This window comes from Podarcis muralis, chromosome 11, assembly GCF_964188315.1.
Source record: "Podarcis muralis chromosome 11, rPodMur119.hap1.1, whole genome shotgun sequence".
NCBI lineage: Eukaryota > Metazoa > Chordata > Lepidosauria > Squamata > Lacertidae > Podarcis > Podarcis muralis.
Genome location: NC_135665.1, coordinates 58225703 through 58245076, shown reverse-complemented (window position 1 = coordinate 58245076; position 19374 = coordinate 58225703). Strand labels below are relative to the sequence as shown.

Genomic DNA, 19374 nt, shown 5'->3' with positions numbered 1-19374 from the left:
CTGACTCTGGGGTTGCTCATCTTGTTTTATTGGCCGAGAGAGCCGGCGTACAGCTTCCAGGTCATGTGGCCCGCATGACTTAGCCGCTTCTGGTGAACCAGAGCAGCACACGGAAATGCCGTTTACCTTCCCACCGGAGCGGTACCTATTTATCTACTTGCACTTTGACGCGCTTTCGAACTGCTAGGTTGGCAGGAGCAGGGACCGAGCAACGGGAGCTCACCCCGTCACGGGGATTCGAACCGCCGACCTTCTGATCGGCAAGTCCTAGGCTCTGTGGTTTAACCCACAGCACCACCCGCGTCCCTAAACTTAAGTAGTCCCAAATGCCGCTGCTTTTATTCAGAGGCAGGTCGCTCCATCCCCTTGATAATTTTGGTTGCCCTTTTGCCGTCCAGCAACAGCTGGAGGGCACCAAGTTGGGGAAGGTGGCTGTAAAGCCTCTGATGTAACCAAGCGTTACTGTTGTTTTTGCCGGCCCGTATAGTTTGCCAAAGGAAGTAAGTGGTTTGAGTTGTTTGTTGACAAAGCATTTGAAGAAGCAAATGCAGAGAAGGCAGAGATCTAGGGAGGCAGAGGCTTCTTCTAAGAACCAGCGTGTTTCTGCACCAAGGTTTCTAATGGTAAAGAAACAGACCTGCCAGTGCTGAGGTCTTCCACTAGTAGTAACAATAATTGCAGCTCCCTATGTGTTGCTTGGCTCTACTTGTTTTACTCACAATTGGAAAGTTTGTTTGTTTCTTAAAGAAATCACTTTGTCATCTTTTGCCACTGTTGTGAGGCTGGATTTGGTGACGACAAGTGGTACCTGAAGCAAAATTTTGCAGCATGCGTTCACTGATAGACGTGCTCCTGCTTCAGGGTTGCAGTCACAATACCGTGGTACCTTGGTTCTCAATCCTTTCCTTGAAGTCCGTTCTAAAACTAAGGCGCGCTTAGAAAGTAATGCAAAATGGATTAATCCATTCCAGACCTTTACAAGCAACCCCTAAAAACAGCAGTTTAACATGAATTTTACTATCTAACAAGACCATTGATCCTTAAAATGAAAGCAATAAACAATGTACTGCAGTCACACAATTAGTCAGTAGCTGAACTGGGTTCCACACAATCACAAAAACAAAACAAAAAGAGCCACAAAACCGCAAAATAAATAGTAGAAACAGACAGACCTCAGCGTAACACTCAAAACGGAAGTGTGGGACTCAAATAGGAAGCGTGGCACTCAAAACGGAGCACGTTTGGCTTCTGAAAAAAGTTCTCAAACTGGAACACTTACTTGCAGTGTTTGGGTTCCAAGGTGTTTGAGTCCCAAGGCGTTTGAGAACCAAGGTACCACTGTAGGTGGAAGGGATCCATAGCTTCTACTCCAAACTGCTGCCAATGCAGGAAATTCCCTATTACACCATTCCCAGAGGATCTTCTTCCAGCTTCTGCATAAAAAGGGGTATAGAAGTTAGAAAGCTGCTGTTGGTCTATCTAGCTCAGTATTGCCCTGAATTGCAGTGGCTCTCCAGAGTTCCAGGCAGGGGACATTCACAGTCCTACCTGGAGATCCCAGGAATTGGACCTGGTGTCATCTGCATGCAACATGGATGCTTTCCAAATGAGCTATTCCAAGGCTATTCCACAGACAAACAGCTTCTACCATCACTCTTCCTAACGTTTAGCCAGGATAACGTTTTTCTTGCCATTCGAACCCATTGGTTTGAGTCTCGTCCTCTGGAACGACAACAAAAATTGGGAAGGAGAGAGCTGAAAATAGATTCTTAAGTGTCGCTCTCTTGAACTAGTAGTGCTAACCAGGAAGGAGCCAGCGTCACACGCAGAATACAGGAAACCTGAAAGATTTACTTAAATGTAAGCGTTCATATGATGAAAACATGCAAACTTGGCACTGATAGGGAAAAAATGCATAATTTTTTTATGTAAGAGCAGTATAAAAGTGGAAAGGAACAATATGACATTCATATTAACTGAGGGAGGGGTGCAAATGAGATTAAATACAAAACCAGAAAATTAAAGAATAAGGCAACACAATGGAGATATAAAGAGATACACAGTTTATAATGAACAATTAACTGGAAAAAATAATTGGCAAATAAAAATATTTAACAAAATGGCTGGCACTAAAGCATGCATATTATGTTGCCCTAAACAGCATTTTCCTTCATTTTCCACCAGTCCAAACTAGCTAAAAGCTTACTAAATTCTCTAGTATATAGTAATGTAACCTAAAGAATAAGGAGCGGATGATAGATACCTATGCAAGGAGGGATCCAAGGAACAGGTTCTTGGGGCAGTGGGAGAGGGAACTGGAAGTAAATGAATTCAACATCCTGAATGGTCCAAATAGGAAATTAATTAAGATAAAAATAGATTTAAAATGTTTACAGTATGAAGAGTGCAGTCTGAGCATCCCAGGAAGATAAACAGAACCTTAGGGGAAATAAAAACTAAAGAAAAGGCATTTATTCAGAACTGGTCAGGAGCCAAATATTCAATTCCAGAAGCCTGACTCAGAAAAAATGGCCAGGAGTAGCATAAAAAAACCAAAGGAAGAAGGTGTTCAAAGCTCCCACAGTGAAGGCTGAGTGCCAGTTGTCCTCAGAAAAACTCTTAGTGAAAGGAACAATAAAATAAAATCAAGTTGTTTGAAAAAGTGAGTCCTAGCACTGAGGTACAGTTGCATTTGGATCTTGACACCTCATTTTTTCCTGTGTTCTTATTTGTTCATTTCTCTCACTCCACTTTTTCTCACTAAAATTTAGTTCTATATTGGTGAAAGACGTGTTGGGCGCCTGCAGAAAACAGTTTCCAATTGTTTTAAGATACTTGGCATGTTTTCATGCCTGATGAGGGGACATGGAGATTCATGAAGGTCGCTCAGAGCTGCTAAAATGCAGGAGAACAAACCTGTATCTTCTTCATAACTGGTGTATTGTTTTAAGGCCTTGGCAGCATTTCTGCTCCCCATATTCCAGAGTCTAGGCCAGTGTCCCCCAAACTTGGGTCTCCAACTATTTTTTCGGACTACAGTTCCCATCATCCCTGACTGTTGGTCTTCCTAGCTAGGGATAATGGAAGTTCCTAGCTATGGATAATGGAAACAGCTGGAGACCCAAGTTTGGGAAACACTGGTCTAGGCAGAGACATCTCCATCTGTAAGAAAGACATGGAGGCCTGCTTATGCCATGAGCCAGAATTTCTTAAGCAAAGTTTCTTTCCATTCCACTCCATAGTTATCTGGGGTGACCACTTTTGCCATTAATGCAGATCTCAATAATACCAAGGAACAAGCCATGTCTTCCGTTAGGATTTTATAAGCTTAAGCCAATTCACTCCACCAATAAGCTTAAGCCAATTCACTCCACCAATGGTTTTCTGGTTTTCTTTTCCAACATCCCTTGGTAATGTTTGGTAACCACAGATCATTCACAATCCCATTGTTTTTTGGGGAGATGGGGAGCTGCTCCATTTCAAAGGTGTGTTTTTTTAATACTTCTGCAACCTTGCAGTTTGTCTGAGCATACGAACAACTCCCTCTTTTTTCTCAGTGGCCCTATGTCAGCTATGATTGTAAATTGAGTCCTCAGTATTCACAGTCAGCGTTTCTCTTGGCTACTAGGATAAACAGTTACAATCCTACGAGCATCAAGAGGCATTTGCCTATCATGCGCAAGGTCCCAAGCTCAACCCCAGATTTTTGGGGGGGTTTTTGGCAGTTGTTGACCTTTTTTTAGGAGGGAGGCAAAAGTAACACACCAAACAATCGCTCAGCAAACAAGAAGAGACTGTGCAGCGATAACCTGGTCTTCTGTTTTTGCATTCATTCGTGATTGGAGGACGGAGCGAGGAGGCAGGGGCAGATGTTCTTTCTCCCCCCGTGGAGAAAAAAGAGCCCGCGATCGACCGCTAGCAGCCGGGGATTGACCTGTCAATCGCGGTCGAACGGTTGGACATCCCTGCCTTACCAGAGCTGACACCTTACAGTCACTGCTGGGCTTGATTTGCTAATGGTCTGTCTCCATATGAGGCAGCTTCATGTGTGCGAAACATGATGCTGGATAAAAAATGCCTCTGGGCTGGATATTCCAGGCTCTTCTTAACGTGGCATGATCCGGCAGCCCCCTTGGTGTGCATTCTGAAATTGCGGATGTGAAAACGCCATGCTGGGTTTTTATTTTCCCATGTCAGTTTCCCAACGGAGACGTCTCTCTGTGCTGTTCACCAAGCAAACGTGAGCTGGTTGGCAAATTGTGTCGCAGAGCCATCCTTGCCAAGCCTCACACATTTGCATCGTCTTGGATGCGAACGTCAGTTAACTGAAAGAGTTGTGTGCAATTGATTGGCAGTAGGCTCAGGACAGACAAGAGAAAAGTACTCCTCTTAGGAAACTTGTGATTCAGGGAATTTGCAGCTTCAAGATGAAGTGGTGGCCTGTAGCTCCATGCTTGTTTTTTTATTTAAAAGATCAGACAAATCCAAAAAGAATTGGCCTGCCAATTAAGTATGAAGGCTAAATGCTCTATGCTCAGAAGAAGTGAGCCACTGAATATTTCTTGTTTGGAAGTAACACCAGTGGAGACCCACTGCCCTCATGTGTTTCTAGGAGGGTGGCTGGTTGGTCATTGAGGGAAGGAAGTCTCTGGACCAACTGGGCCTTTAGCCTGCCCAGGTGGGGCTCCTGCTTCTATATGATATTTTCCGCCTTTGCATCTGATAACCCACTGGTCGTTTGTTTCTCATCCCCAGATATGGAGCTTATTTCCTCCCCTGCCCTTTCTTCAATGCAATTGTTTCCCAAAGCTTTGTTTCTCTTGCCTTCCATTTTGTTCGGATGTGTAGAGTTGCCTTCCCATATGGGCCTCCCCATTCATTTCAGCGGAGGTGGCAGCTTCCAGTAAGCAATCTCTTGCATGTACCATATTGCTGCCTCTGCCAAAGTTAATGGGGCGCCCTTGTGTACAGGAGTGTGGGGTGTGCGCACTGAACTGAAGCAGAGTGTAAAGGTAAAGGGACTCCTGACCATTAGGTCCAGTCGTGGCCGACTCTGGGGTTGCGGCGCTCATCTCGCTTTATTGGCTGAGGGAGCCGGCGTACAGCTTCCGGGTCATGTGGCCAGCATGACTAAGCCACTTCTGGTGAACCAGAGCAGTGCACAGAAACGCCATTTACCTTCCCACCGGAACGGTACCTATTTATCTACTTGCACTTTAACGTGCTTTCGAATTGCTAGGTTGGCAGGAGCAGGGACCGAGCAACGGGAGCTCACCCCGTCGCGGGGATTCGAACCGCCAACCTTCTGATTTTTAAGTCCTAGGCTCTGTGGTTTAACCCACAGCGCCACCCGCGTCAGAGGTGGGAGGACACTAACTTAAGATTCCCCTCATTCTATCCCATTCAAGTATGGGGAAAGTGTCCATTTTCTTGGGCACCAGGATCTCATTCCTGAATTTCTACCTATTCTTATTGTAGGCTTCCATTCTGCTATGGAAACCAATGCTTGCCACTAATAAACATGCATAACCATAGCCATTCCCTTCTGTGTGATACAGAAGTGAAGAACATATCAGAGGACAGTCGGCTTTGCAGATTGAGAGAAAAGGCAAAGTTGCAGGACATTGCATTGCAAATTTCCTAACAGGACAGCCGTTTTAGCCAGGGCCAGACAAAAACTTTTGGTGCCATGTAACCCACTCCTTTGCATATTTACTCAGAAACAATTCCCAGTGTGTTAAATGGAACTTATTCCCAAGTGTATTGCAGCCTGAGTCAGAAAATTCATAAGCCACCCCACCACCACTAAAAAAAGAAGGATTCGTTCCTTCCTCCCTTTACAGGTCTCATTGAATGCCCTTGTATGGCTCCCCTTAAGTCCAGCAGGGCTTGTGCAAAAGATTATTCACCTTCCCGTCTTCCCCCTCACCTGCCCATGATCGGCTTCCTTTGCCTTTTGCCTGGGCTGCTTCTGGATTTAGCTTAATCCAAACATGCATAGGAATTTCCCTTTCCCCAATCTCATTTGAGAGTCGAAAGCAATCAAATAACACAACTCGTCCATTGACAATTTTAGGGCATTTGACTTTTGCCAGTTTTTCTTTTAAAGAAACCTAGTTTAAATATTTGTTTTCATAATTGACAAATGTTAATTATTGTTCAGCATGTAAACTGTTTGTTCAATGTATGCTAAAAATTTAAGCTAAGTTATAAGGTGTGCTGTTTGGAAGTGTGGAAGATACAGGAGTTGGAGCTACAGATAGCAAGTTTATGCTTGTATTTCCTACTGATGAAGACTTTCACCCAAGTTATTCTCTGGGTAGGTGATAAGAATATCACTCTGCATGTATATACATTTATTATACATTTTTGCATGATTATACATGTAGGAGTGGTACAATTTTGACTTGACTCCAGTTACTGTCTAAATACAATTTGGCTCATTTTAGACCTGTCTGATTCGACTTTTGACAATATTACTGACAATTAAAGTAAACTCGTTTGCAAAACATGAAAAAATTATGAGTAGCTCCTTAATTGGCTAGATAAGAAACAGTCAATATTGTACTTGACCCTCGTATCTTCTGCACTCAAAACATTTTTTATTGACCATGTAATGTCAATTGATACCATATTGCACTGAACTCTGATGATATTGTGGGGCGGAAAATTACGCCTTTGCTTAACTCTGCACGCCATTTAGTGTTGCAACACACATTCTCACTTCCCACCTAAAAAAATTCTCACCCTTGCATATAAAGTTTAAAGCCCTATTTTCAACAGCAAATGTCAATATGCAACTGGCTATGATTCCTCCCCGCATTACAATCGTCAGTGTTTGGTGCTGAACCATTGTCCCCTTTGTACATACTAGTAGTTAACCATTCCATTTACCTTTTATTTAAGTTGAATCTGTCTTAATTTTTGCAACTCTGACATTGTTTCAGGAAGCAGGTTGTTATTGATGCTGGTTTATCCTGAATCTTCTGTACGTTTCTTTAACGTAAAATACAGAACTGATTTCGGGATACTTTTAAGTGGCATTGGTTCCTTATGGAATTAAGAAACGTCTTGCTAAATTACCTGGTTTATTTAGTTACAGTGGTGCCTCGCAAGACAAAATTAATTCGTTCCGCGAGTTTTGTCATCTTGCGAAGCACGGTGTTGGGAAAGTTTTGGAAAAGCTTCAAAAATCACCAAAGTCTTTAAAAACCTCAAAAAAGGCTACCACACCGCGTTCTATGAGTTGCTCCTCGAAGTCAAGTCGCAACTGTATTAAAGGTGTTAAGAAAAAGGAAATAAACTTGCAAGACGTTTTCGTCTTGCAAAGCAAGCCCATAGGGAAAATCGTCTTGCGAAGCAACTCAAAAAACCAAAAACCCTTTCGTCTTGCAAGTTTTTTGTCTTGCGAGGCATTTGTCTTGCGAGGTACCACTGTATTTGAGAAATGAAATCCAAAACGTACCAAAATCCCTGTGTCTCTGAACAGAGCATTTGGTTGGCCACTGTGGGAAACAAGATGAACTTTGGGTCTGCTCTAAAGTTGGGTTCTTAGATTCCTAAAACTTTAGCTTCATTTCCCATAATATGGAACATTATTCTTATACTGTATCGGATTACAATGGGATTTATACTGCATGGTAGCTGGCAGCCATTTTATATAAGAGAATAACTGCTTTTATACTGAATCATTTTTATTGGTCCATCTAGCCCAGTATTCTCTGTCCAAACAGGCAGTAGGGAATCTCAAAGTCTCCCCCAGCTTTGTGACATGAGAACCTTTCACTGAGGATGTCTGGCAAATCCTTGGGCTCCATATCCCATTTGCACACCCACATTAGCCACTGGAAGGATTCTTTTTATATTCTGTTTTAGCCAGGACAGAGTGAGGGTCAGTTCTCTTGACAGCAAAGTGACTTGTTCTTTCAGAATATGCATTGCAGCTCTGTTTAGGGAAGTTTTTACTGCTTGATGTTCTATTGTGCTTTTAATTCTGTTGGGAGCCGCCCAGAGTGGCGGGAAAAACCCAGCCAAATGGGCGGGGTATAAATAATAATAATAATAATAATAATAATAATAATAATAATAATAATACCTCTAGAAGGGGTGTGTATTGCAGACTTTGCAAAATTCAGTTCTACGTACCATGGTAGTTTTAAAGGGGACAAGTCAGATGCGTGGAGAAACAGCTATTAGTGATGATGGCTTTTATGAAACCTCCATTTTAATAAGAGTGTATATCTAAAGTGCTGGGGAGCAAAAGCAGAGGAGGCTATTGACTTTATGTCCAGCTTGTGGCCTCCAAAAATACTTGGTTGGCTGCTGAAAGAAGCAAAATGTTGCACTTAGATGGACCTTTGGTCTGAACCAGAAAGCTGCTTTCACATTTTAAAAATCCAAAGATCCATTTAACTTGTTTGCATGCCTAAGGGAACTTTAGACTGATGCTGACACACAGGAACACCCGAAACACACAATGCTTCATAGTAGAAGATGTTTGAAATGGAGGAGAATAGCAAAAACTGTTTGTGATGTGACATTGGGAGTGGGAGGCGGTCTGCTGCTCATTGAAAAAGCAGAAAACCCCAAGAACATTTAAAAATAATTCCCCGCCAGGTTATTCTAAGACTGAGCATTTCAGGTGTCTAGTCTCCAGACAGGACTCTGAACCATATAAATTAAAGAAGGGACTGCCTCTGTGTTTTTCTGTGTCACAAAGACTTGTGCCATGATAATGCATGACTGCATGGACTAGTGAGATCCTGGCTCAATGCAGATGAAACAAACCATAATTTGGTCGTTGGGAACACTTTCTGTGCTTGCACATGCCAGTTACCTTCTGTGCTTCCTGGGTTACGGTAATAATAAGTTGTTGTGATGTCTGAAACTATGAGTACTGCTGATCTTGGGTTGCCTGCAATCTAGAGGTGGAAGCCCACTTCAAACCATGATTTCTCATTCTGTTTGGAGGCTGACTGTGATTAGCGATACCCATAATTTGCTTAACTCAGACATTGAGGCAAAATATTGTTCCTAGAAACCAGGATGTGGAGGACCATGAGCAAGTTGCGTGTTTCCGACAGCCAAATCTTGAGTTTGCCTCATTGCTGGTTGATTCTTCAGTCTACATAGTTGCTGCTTTCCCCATTCCCTTCCTCTCTCCCACTTTCATAGGAGTAGATGGTTGTTTCTAAGGCAGCTATATTGAGAACAGGCATGCCGTGCTTTGCTTGCAGTCCATCTGGCGCTCTTCATTCTCCCCCCGCACCCTCCTCTCACTTAGCAACAAAAATACCCTGCTGTAATTTTGGAAAGAATTGATGTGAATTCTTTTGTCGGTGTGTTAGATGAGTGAATTGAAAAGGAGGGTTTGTCCTCATTTGCCCCCCTTAATTGTGAGTTGCCAGATGAAATGTGACACACCTTTTCCATAGCTCGTTGGCAGAGTAGATTGTCTGCATGCAGCAATTCTCAACCTGTGGGTCCCCAGATGTTGTTGGACTACAACTCCCATCATCCCTGACCACTGGTCATGCCGGCTAGGAATGATGGGAGTTGTAGTCCAGCATCTCAGATAAACAGGGCAGCATCCCCAGATCTTGGAGGGCTGCTGTCAGTCAGAGTGTACCTTGCTAGGCCACATGGACCAATGATAATTAGACTCATTATAAGGCAGCTTCATGTGTTCGCACATGTATGTTTCTGCACCACTTTTTCTGCATCCGTGCTTACAGTTTACAAAATGTTCAAAAGCGCAGAAATGCCGATGTTTACTGATTTAGAAAACATATATATAAACCACTCAGTAAAATAAAGAATAATCTCTTAAGCAGTGTGCATTATGCAGTATAATGAGATGAAGATAAAATCAGCAGAATTTAAAAGCAGGTACATATCTGGATAGGCCTGGACAAATTCTTCTTAAAGGTAAAGGGACCCCTGACCAATAGGTCTAGTCGTGGCCAACTCAGGTTGCGATGCTCATCTCGCTTTATTGGCCGAGGAAGCCGGCATACAGCTTCCGGGTCATGTGGCAGCATGACCACGCTGCTTCTGGCTAACCAGAGCAGAGCACAGAAACGCGTTTACCTTCCCGCCGGAGCGGTACCTATTTATCTACTTGCACTTTGATGTGCTTTTGAACTGCTAGGTTGGCAGGAGCAGGGACCAAGCAACGGGAGCTCACCCCGTCGCGGGGATTCGAACCGCCGACCTTCTGATCGGCAAGTCCTAGGCTCTGTGGTTTAACCCACAGCGCAACCCATGGCCCTTAAAGTCGTCATAGCAAGCGTCAAAAAGCAGTATCGCAAGAGTGCCTGAATAGCGCTAACACGCAGGGAGTTCCATGGCATAGTTGCTGCCACCCTGAAAGTTGGGCAGACGTGGAATGATTATTATAAGACACTTGTAAGAGTGCAAGCCCTGTAAATCAAAGTGGTGGAGAAGGCATGAGAGGCGCACTGCGGTCCCTCAAGCAAGCAGGTCCCAAGGTATTAAGGGCTTTATATACCAATAGGAATACTTGGCCCAGTAGCAAATCAGCAGGCACTGCAAACCTTTGGGCCGAGTTGTGGTATGCTGGGAGGGTCTCATTCCTGTCAGCAGCTGCACTGCAGCATTCTACACTCACTGCACTTTCCAGACCACCAGCAAGGGAATATAAAGTTCAGTTAAAGGGGAGAAATAGGGCAAATCTGTCAGATCTGCCCAAAATAGTCCGATGATAGTTTTGACTGGATTGCTCAGGTGGTTAGAGCACGGTGCTGATAACACCAGGGTTGCAGGTTTGATCCCCATATGGGACAGCTGCATATTCCTGCATTGCAGGGGGTTGAACGAGAGGATCCTCAGAGTCCCATCCATCTATGATTCTATTATTCTTTTGTGGGAAATATTAAGTACCGTATTTTTTGCTCTATAAGACTCACTTTTTCCCTCCTAAAAAGTAAGGGGAAATGTGTGTGCGTCTTATGGAGCGAATGCAGGCAGCGCAGCTATCACAGAAGCCAGAACAGCAAGAGAGATTGCTGCTTTCACTGCGCAGTGATCCCTCTTGCTGTTCTGGCTTCTGAGATTCAGAATATTTTTTTCTTGTTTTCCTCCTCCAAAAACTAGGTGTGTCTTGTGGTCTGGTGCGTCTTATAGAGCGAAAAATACGGCATATTTCGTTGCCAGTAATACTTTAGATAAATAATATTGGCATTATGTAAAGCATTTCCTTGCATATTACTTCAACAAATGACGTTTATGGTCTGCATCAACCTTCTGCAACCTGGGGCCACCCAGATATTTTGGACTACAGTTCCCATCAGCTGGGAGTTGTAGTTCAAAGCAACTGGTGGACACCCCATCCAAGAAGGCTGATCTGTATCAAATGAAAGTTGGCAGTTCTGTCACTGCTTTTGATTTGTTTAGTATTCAAATGCTAACGCTCAGTATATAGACAGCAAAGCAGCAGTAGAGTTTGTGCTTCCTCCAAGCTGCTTGCGGTCTTAATAGCTGCGGGTTTTCTTTCCTTCCCAGATGGAGCTCCGGTTGTGGCTCACTATGATATCTCGGACACAAATTCCGACCCGGAAGTGGTGAATGTAGACAATCTATTGGCAGCTGCGGTAGTCCAAGAGCACAACAGTTCTGTCGCTAACCAGGACACTGGGCCTACTTGGAGGACGAGAGGGCTGCTAGAAGAGCTGAATGCTGAGACAGGTGAGTAGGGGAACATTGTCCCAGTCCTGCGCTAGCTCCTGCACCTGGCCTACGCGGTTGTCCCCCCACCGCGACTCTTCATCTGTAGCCTGAGGTCATCAGGCCTGCAGCAACTAGGCATGCAAACCCATTCTTTCCACTGCTCACTACACAAAGTGTACACATTGTAAATATGGCTGAACTGGCATGGTTGTTGTTGTTTAGTCGTGTCCGACTCTTGGTGACCCCATGGACCAGAGCACGCCAGGCACTCCTGTCTTCCACTGCCCCCCGCAGTTTGGTCAAACTCATGCTAGTAGCTTCGAGAACACTGTCCAACCATCTCGTCCTCTGGCGTCCCCTTCTCCTTGTGCCCTCCATCTTTCCCAACATCAGGGTCTTTTCCAGGGAGTCTTCTCTTCTCATGAGGTGGCCAAAGTCTTGGCGCCTCAGCTTCAGGATCTGTCCTTCCAGTGAGCACTCAGGGCTGATCTCCTTCAGAATGGATAGGTTTGATCTTCTTACAGTCCATGGGACTCTCAAGAGTCTCCTCCAGCACCATAATTCAAAAGCATCTATTCTTCAGCGATCAGCCTTCTTTATGGTCCAGCTCTCACTTCCATACATCACTACTGGGAAAACCATAGCTTTGTTGGCAAGGTCCGTATAGTGAAAGCTATGGTTTTCCCAGTAGTGATGTATGGTAGTGAGAGCTGGAGACAAGCTGTATTCCAACTAGGCAAACTTTGCCCCCTAGAGCAGTGTTCCCCAACCTTGGGTCTCCAGCTGTTTTCGGACTACAATTCCCATCATCCTTGACCACCGGTCTTGCTAGTGAGGGATGATGGGAGTTGTAGTCCAAAACCAGCTGGAGACCCAAGGTTGGGGAACACTGCCCTAGAGCACCTGTGGCTGACCACTTCTCTGAAAGTCCAAAACAGACAGATATTCTTCCTTTCATTCCCCAATAAATATCCTGAGTTTAATCTCTTTTCTCCCGATACCTCAGCTACTCAAAATTAGCCAGTCCTTTTGTAATACAAACCAATAGGGCTCAGAACATGTGCACAGTTCCTTGCAAAAGGATAGTGAAAGAAAGAAAGAGAGAATACCTGAACTTCTGATTAAATGCTTCCAAAGGATGAAAGACCATGAGTGAAGCCTAACATTTTTATGGGATTCTGAGACCAGTAAAAGTTGGCCCCTTAACAGAAGCCCGACTCATGCAGGTAAAACTAACTTACTGTGACACTTCTATTTTTATTTGCAAATCTGTGTCTGTGATGTGTCACTTTTCCTTTTCCTTCCTTTCCCCCACCTTTTCTGAACGATCTGATGTCTGTGTCAATGATTTAGAAAGATATTTCTCTGGAATTTCTCACAAAAATCTTCCAGACCACACAATTGTTCAGGGACACTTTTATATTCTCCAAGGATATTTCGCAAAGTTTTGTTAACCTCTGGGTCCTTTCATAAATCCAAAAGTGCTCTTTGGGTTTATTTTTTTTGTAGAGTTAGGCTGATGGAAGGGACCCTCAAGCTTTTCTAGCAGGTGGACAGTAGACTGTGTCAGGTTCAACCTGGTGGCGATCCATCATAAATATATATATATATATATGAAGGGTCTGTTTTTATACAAAAACAGGGTCTGCCAGGAAGGAAAGTCTTCTCCCCGTCCCCGACTCCCAATCCATGGCTGGTATATTTTGCAATGGCAGTGTGATGAATGGGTCTTTGCTTGACGTTGGTGAGAAACGGCTTCTTTCTAAGGATTTCCTGCAAGGGTGATCAAGCTGCTGAATCTTGGGTTGGGTTGTCCTTCTTCTTTGCCTTCTACAGATCACTTGAATGCTGGATTCCTGGCAGGCGGCAAGGCCCCCAGCAGCAACACCCAGGTCAATGAAGAAATTAATATAGCATCATCAGACAGCGAGGTGGAGATTGTGGGAGTTCAGGAACACGCAAGGTACTAATTTCCCTTTTAAGCACTGAGTCCATCTAAATACTTGGAATTAATTTAAGAAAAGGAAGAAAATGCAGATCAGTTGGTCATCTTACTTTTTTCTGCCTGTGGGTAGGTTTTCTCCCTCCCTCTGTTAAGATGACTTGCCTTTTCCCAATCTAACCCCCGGAAGTGCATACACCTTAAACATGGACCTAGCATCAAATATTTGATTGATATTTGAGTGCGACGGAATCTGCCGAACCCAGAGGCACAGGGCACAGAGAAGGGTGTCTTCAGCATACCGTATAGTGTGCACAGCTGCTACAAGCCGCTGCAAGCTTATTTTTAAACGAACCAAAGCAGCAAAACCATAAGGGAGCAAAGCAAAGGGAGAACCCGAGTCTTAAGGAGATCGTTTTTTTAAAACAGGAAAGAAGTGTTTCAAGCGGCAGGGGAGAAAGGCATTCCAGACATAGGGAGAAGTGAAAGCAGAGGAGGAAGTGAAGTGGAAGCCGAGGAGGAAGTCAATGAGGTGTCAAAAGGCAAGGCAAGAAGCGAGAGCAAAGAACCGTTTGAGCAAAGGTGCAGAGCCCAACTGCCCCTCAGTTTCCAGTGTGAAGGCAGGTACTCTGCGCAGGTACTGGCTGCCGGGGACCACAAGGAAGCCTGCTCAGCACCTGGGCACAGACAGTCACTGTCGTCCTGGTTTCATGCTCCTCTTTCTAGGGAGAGAAGCTGCAGGTGGCCTTGGTGTCTGGCCAATGGCAGGTATCCAACTGGGCGAGAGTTAGCCCTTCACTGACCCTGTAGGACCTTCTGGCCACTGGCACGCGATGTAGCTCTAATCCCAGGCTTCCCCATCCGTGGCAAGGGGAATACAGGCTGTAAGCGGCTTCACCTTTCAAATACCTTTTGAGCGCTAAAACAGTTATTGGAAATCTGGAAGTGGGATTCTCTCTCAGGTGCATTGACAGCTCTGCAAAATGACATAGAATGCGAAAGGCAGGTGGCCTTTTTAAGCCATGTCATTAAAAGAAAACTGGCACAGGATGATATTTCTCGTTGCTTTGATCTAGTCAGGCGTGGTTGCAATCCAAGGGCCTCAGCAGGCCCCTGTTTTCCCTGAAGCTCCCTCCCCCTACACATGCAGGTTAGGGGGGCATTGCAGGAAATGTGGGTGCCTCCCATATCCTCATCCACTACCCCACATCATGTCACTCAGCTTACTCATGCTCAGGAGGTGGCCAAAGTATTGGAACCTCAGCTTCAGGATCTATCCTTCCAGTGAGCACTCAGGGCTGATTTCCTTCAGAATTTTAGCCAATGCTTGGACATAATTTTTCTGTCTCCCTCTCCCTGCTTTGATGCATTTATTTTGGTGATCCCTTTGCCAAAGAAGTTAGGGTCTTAATGCATCCATGTAAACCAGGGATAGTCAACCTTTTTATACCTACCGCCCACTAATGCATCTTCCTTGATGGTAAAATTTCCTTACCGCCCACCAGGGCTTGATGGAAGGAGGATTTATCTTGTGCCACAGAACCCTCTACCGCCCACCTAGAATCCTGAAACGTCCACTAGTGGGCTGTAGGAACCAGGTTGACAACCACTGGTGTAAACCACTCCTTGTGCTCCAATAGGTGAGCCTTGACGGGAATGTCCTTTGTCTCCCCTTTGCTTTCCGCAGATGTGTCCATCCTCGGGGAGGAGTGATTCAGAGTGTGTCTTCCCGGAAACACGTCTCAGGCCTGCAGTGCACCCGGCAATCTGAACCATGGACAGGTGTGGCCCCCCCGCAGAATTGGTCTTCGCCGCCCGAAGTGGTGGATCTCACGCTGGACGAGGACAGCAGGCGCAAATACCTACTGTAATGCAACTTCACTGTGTTTTCTAGTCACTTAGCCCTCTTCTTCCTTTTGTGGCACAGAAGTTTCTGGTTATCGCCTCGGTGTTCAAAGCCTCTGCTCCTGGCATTCTGGAATTCAGAGTCCTCCGGGAGGGTTTCCTCCTCTTCTGAACTCCACCTCCCCTCCCCCCCGACACCCTCCAATTAAAATTGCATCATCAAGAACTTTCCTTGAGATATTGACCCCTCTGTAGTCAAAGGGAGCTTTCTCTCTTACGGAAAACTTAGTGGCACTGTACTTCAATAACAACTTCCAGGTTTTTTTCCATTGTGTGTGATTAATTTAGAGCATTCGTTGACAGCAGCAGCAACACCTTCCAACCCACGCCCTTTAGAGAGCCGTACAATTGCTTTAATTCACCACTAAAACGGATGTCGCTGGTACATGTGGGGCTTTATTATTATTTTTCCCCTTGCATTTTTTTATTATTTAAAAATAAATAAATAACACCACTGGCCCAATTTGTTCATAGCTCTGAATGCCCCCATCATGATTGTAGTATAACTGTGGGAGCTTAGACGGGGGCATTCCTAACGCAAGTTGATTTGGTTGCAAAACCAGCAGGAATTGATCACAAAAGGCCTCTAGCACGCACTGAGCAGCTCTGTTTAAAACCCTAAAGATTGTTCTCAACATAATTTGTAGCTTGCACACTGCTCAGTGCTCAGTCTCCTTATAATAACGCATTTTATTTTTTATCTTTAGACTACTGTACTGTTACTGGTCATTTGGCCCAGATTGTTACAGCCTTTTTTTGTTTTGTTTTGTTATTGTTGTCGTTCACCCGAAGCAAACAAAAGCACAAGGAAGTGACACATCACAAAAGTACCTAATTCTGATCTCAGGTGTGGTTTTCATGTTAAGCTTTAAAGGTCTGGGTGCAGCCTAACCCGTATCTCTACGTGTCTGGAGGTATGTAAAAGCAGAACATGAGCACCAGAGCGGATCCTTCTGCCCTGGGCTGCATTTGTACAAAGGAATTTCGGTTTTTAACAAACCTTTAGCACACTATCCTTCCTGTCCTCCTCTTAGCAAGAGAAGAATTAGAGGAGGCTGCTGGGTCGCTAGGGACTCGCCTTCCAAGGGAAGCATTTTCTCAGCTGGGCGAATGTTTACAGAGTAGGCCCAGTTCAATCTCTTCTCAGGGTGACTGGCACCTACTCTGTTCGAAACAGAGCAAGAAATAACTCATAGAGAGGAAGCCTGCCGTAGCTTCTCTGAATATTACCACCCTACAGAGGAAAGCATGAAGCTCTGTATGCAAAGCATGTATGATCAAAAGTAGAACATATCCTCTTACATAGCCGTCGCCCCTGAGAATTACCCAGCACGGCTTTGCCTTCATTCATTTGATTGCTGCCGCAGAAAAAGCAGCGAAATCTGGAGCAGCAAGGGAAGCTTTGCCACATATATGGATCACTTCATGTGGATGAAAAAGAATGGGAGGGGATTGGAGTTTCCTTTTGTGTGTGTGTGCATCTTCAGAGATGAGGTGTTAATCTGTAAGTGTACCTTTGCTTTTCATACTAACATGAGAAATGACCCTTGATTTTACCTTCTTTTAAAAACTCGACTGAGCACTGCTGGGCTTCACCAACTCTTGGGGTTATGCCCCTTGGCTTTAGAACGGTTCCCTGGCCCAGATTCTGGCATTTGCTGCAAGCCGGGATTTCTCCTTTCCCGCATGCCTTCTGTTCTCTTGCAAGGGCTGATAGGACTTAGGCAGCAACATAATGGCAGCTGGACTCATTGGGCATATTAGATCTTCATGTTTGTCTAGTCACCTTTAGCTGTAGAGTCCATTGCACACCCAGACAAAGTTGTTTAGCTAGATTCCAGACCAGTGTTGGCTTCAATCATTAGTGCATCTGGGGCAGTTTCTGAATAATATGTGGGCAATGCCCTTTGTTCCTCAAGACTCCTTAAATGCCTTGACAGTTCGAAACGGCATTCCTGCAGTTGTTTCAGTTCTGTTATTGGTCGCTGTAAAATGATCTTTCCTTATGCAACGGCAGTAGCTGTTGGTGGACCAAACCTTTGCATATGGTAGGGTTACCACTCTGGGTTATCAAGGAGTAAGAATATTCTCTCTCTGGAAGGGTAGGACACGCCAAAGCTGAGAAGCAACTTCAGTTCATGCTGAACCTTATTAGAACAGAAGAGGAATGTCCTGACATTCAGACAGGTGGTATTGGATCGCCATGCTTCTTGTTGTCTATAAAAGCCCTAGATAACCAATGCATTCCCCAAGTGAGGGTGGGGGGCAGATCAGGCCCTTGGTCCCACTGAGTTTTGCTGAAAGCCAAGCCAAGAGACTGCACTTTGGGGGCAGTTCAGTCATCATTTACACTGGAGTAGATACAGCCTGTTGAATAGACCAGTGTTTCCCAACCTTGGGCCTCCAGCTGTTTTTGAACTACAATTCCCATCATCCCTGACCACTGGTCTTGCTAGCTAGGGATGATGGGAGTTGTAGTCCAAAAACAGCTGGAGGCCCAAGGTTGGGAAACACTGGAATAGACATTGGTTAAGTGGTTAATGACACACAGCCAGCTTTCAGTTTAAAATCTCCTTGTTGTGCAATCCCTGCATGTGTTGAACAACGTTTATGCTTCCCACAAAGTTCTTTATGCTCACTAGATCACGCTGCCTGTACTAAAAAGACCTTCCTAAGTCCCCATCTGATTGTCATTTGAAGGACAGCATGGGACTTGTTTGCCCTTCTTAGTTTGATTCAGTGGGCAAGACTTTTGGGAGAGGGTTGCCTTGGATAGTTCTGCAGATGTGGCAGGTCTTGAGATTGCTCTTGATGCCAGCTATGAGCAGTTTTGCTGATGATATAAAGTGGGAAGGATGTGGTCACTCTTAAAAGAACAACTTGATAACAGGTTTCTGCAGAGGGGATGAGTCGTATCTCCTGCTCTCCCCACACTCTATCAATGACCACAAGGTGGACTTGGACTCTGAGACTTGGATTTTATTGTTAGATGGAGGCAGTCAGGACTTGATTTGTTGAACGGATAATGCTTTGTTGTCCTGGCCACAGTTCCAATAGACACCACTAGGCTTGCCAGCTTTTGATCTGGAGACTGCACCTGTTGCTTCAACATCTGCGCGGTGGCGAGGCCTTATTTCAGACTGTAGGCGAAGGAATGGCATGTTTCAGGGCTCTGCCATCTTAGCAACATCTCTGCAAAATGGAAAACGAGGCTGTCTGAGAGAAGTCTAGGCTGCAGCTCCCTCTCTGAAGTAGTTGCCAGGGCTCAGGGAATTTTTTTTTTTTTTTTGGAAAAGTATTTTCATGGGCAGTTTCTTCCGCCTTCAGCCTGCAATGTTAACATGATTATGCTAACTTTGGGAACAGTGTCTCCTTCCCCCGAGCTAAAATTGCCAGATTGTGAAATCCGAGTCCTGCTTGCTATGGCAGGCAAAGCAGCGTGGACTGAAGATGTACAGCAGACCCAGGCAGCGGTTGCCAGAACAGCAGGGTGGTGTGGCATTACTCACTTGCCATCTCAACATGGAGGTTGCTGCTGGTAGGGGCGAGGGAGGTCAGCGCACTGCGGGAGCAGCAGCAGAGCCAATCTGACACTGTGTCCACGCCAACCTCCTCTCCTCTCCCTCTCAGCTATTGGTAGAATCCCCCATGTTGGATAGCCAGGTGGGCAACGCCACTCCACCAGCCGCTATTGTGCGCAGGACCCATTGGCCCTAAACAGTGTCTTCACCTACCACCCAAGGCTGTTAAAGCTATCAGTTGTGCCTGCAGATCTTTTGCCCCAAAGGCCACCCCTTCTTTTTCTCCTCACCCGCTGGTTCCATCGCTCTCAAACTACA

At 45.1% G+C, this 19374-nt stretch overlaps 1 protein-coding gene across 4 annotated transcripts in view; it reads left to right on the top strand.

Annotated features, from left to right (window-relative positions):
* ARK2N (arkadia (RNF111) N-terminal like PKA signaling regulator 2N) overlaps positions 1-18806 on the top strand; it is a 57458-nt gene extending 38652 nt beyond the window's left edge. For 2 of the 4 annotated variants that reach the window (XM_028749082.2, XM_077936508.1), the window contains 4 exons: positions 11524-11706; positions 13525-13651; positions 14060-14177; positions 15318-18806. In XM_028749082.2, coding sequence (XP_028604915.1) covers positions 11524-11706; positions 13525-13651; positions 14060-14177; positions 15318-15401 — 512 coding nt within the window. In that variant the 3' untranslated portion in view covers positions 15402-18806. The remainder of the gene's footprint in view (positions 1-11523; positions 11707-13524; positions 13652-14059; positions 14178-15317) is intronic. The other 2 variants (XM_028749085.2, XM_028749083.2) reach the window with 2 other exon arrangements.
* Positions 18807-19374: the final 568 nt, after the last annotated feature.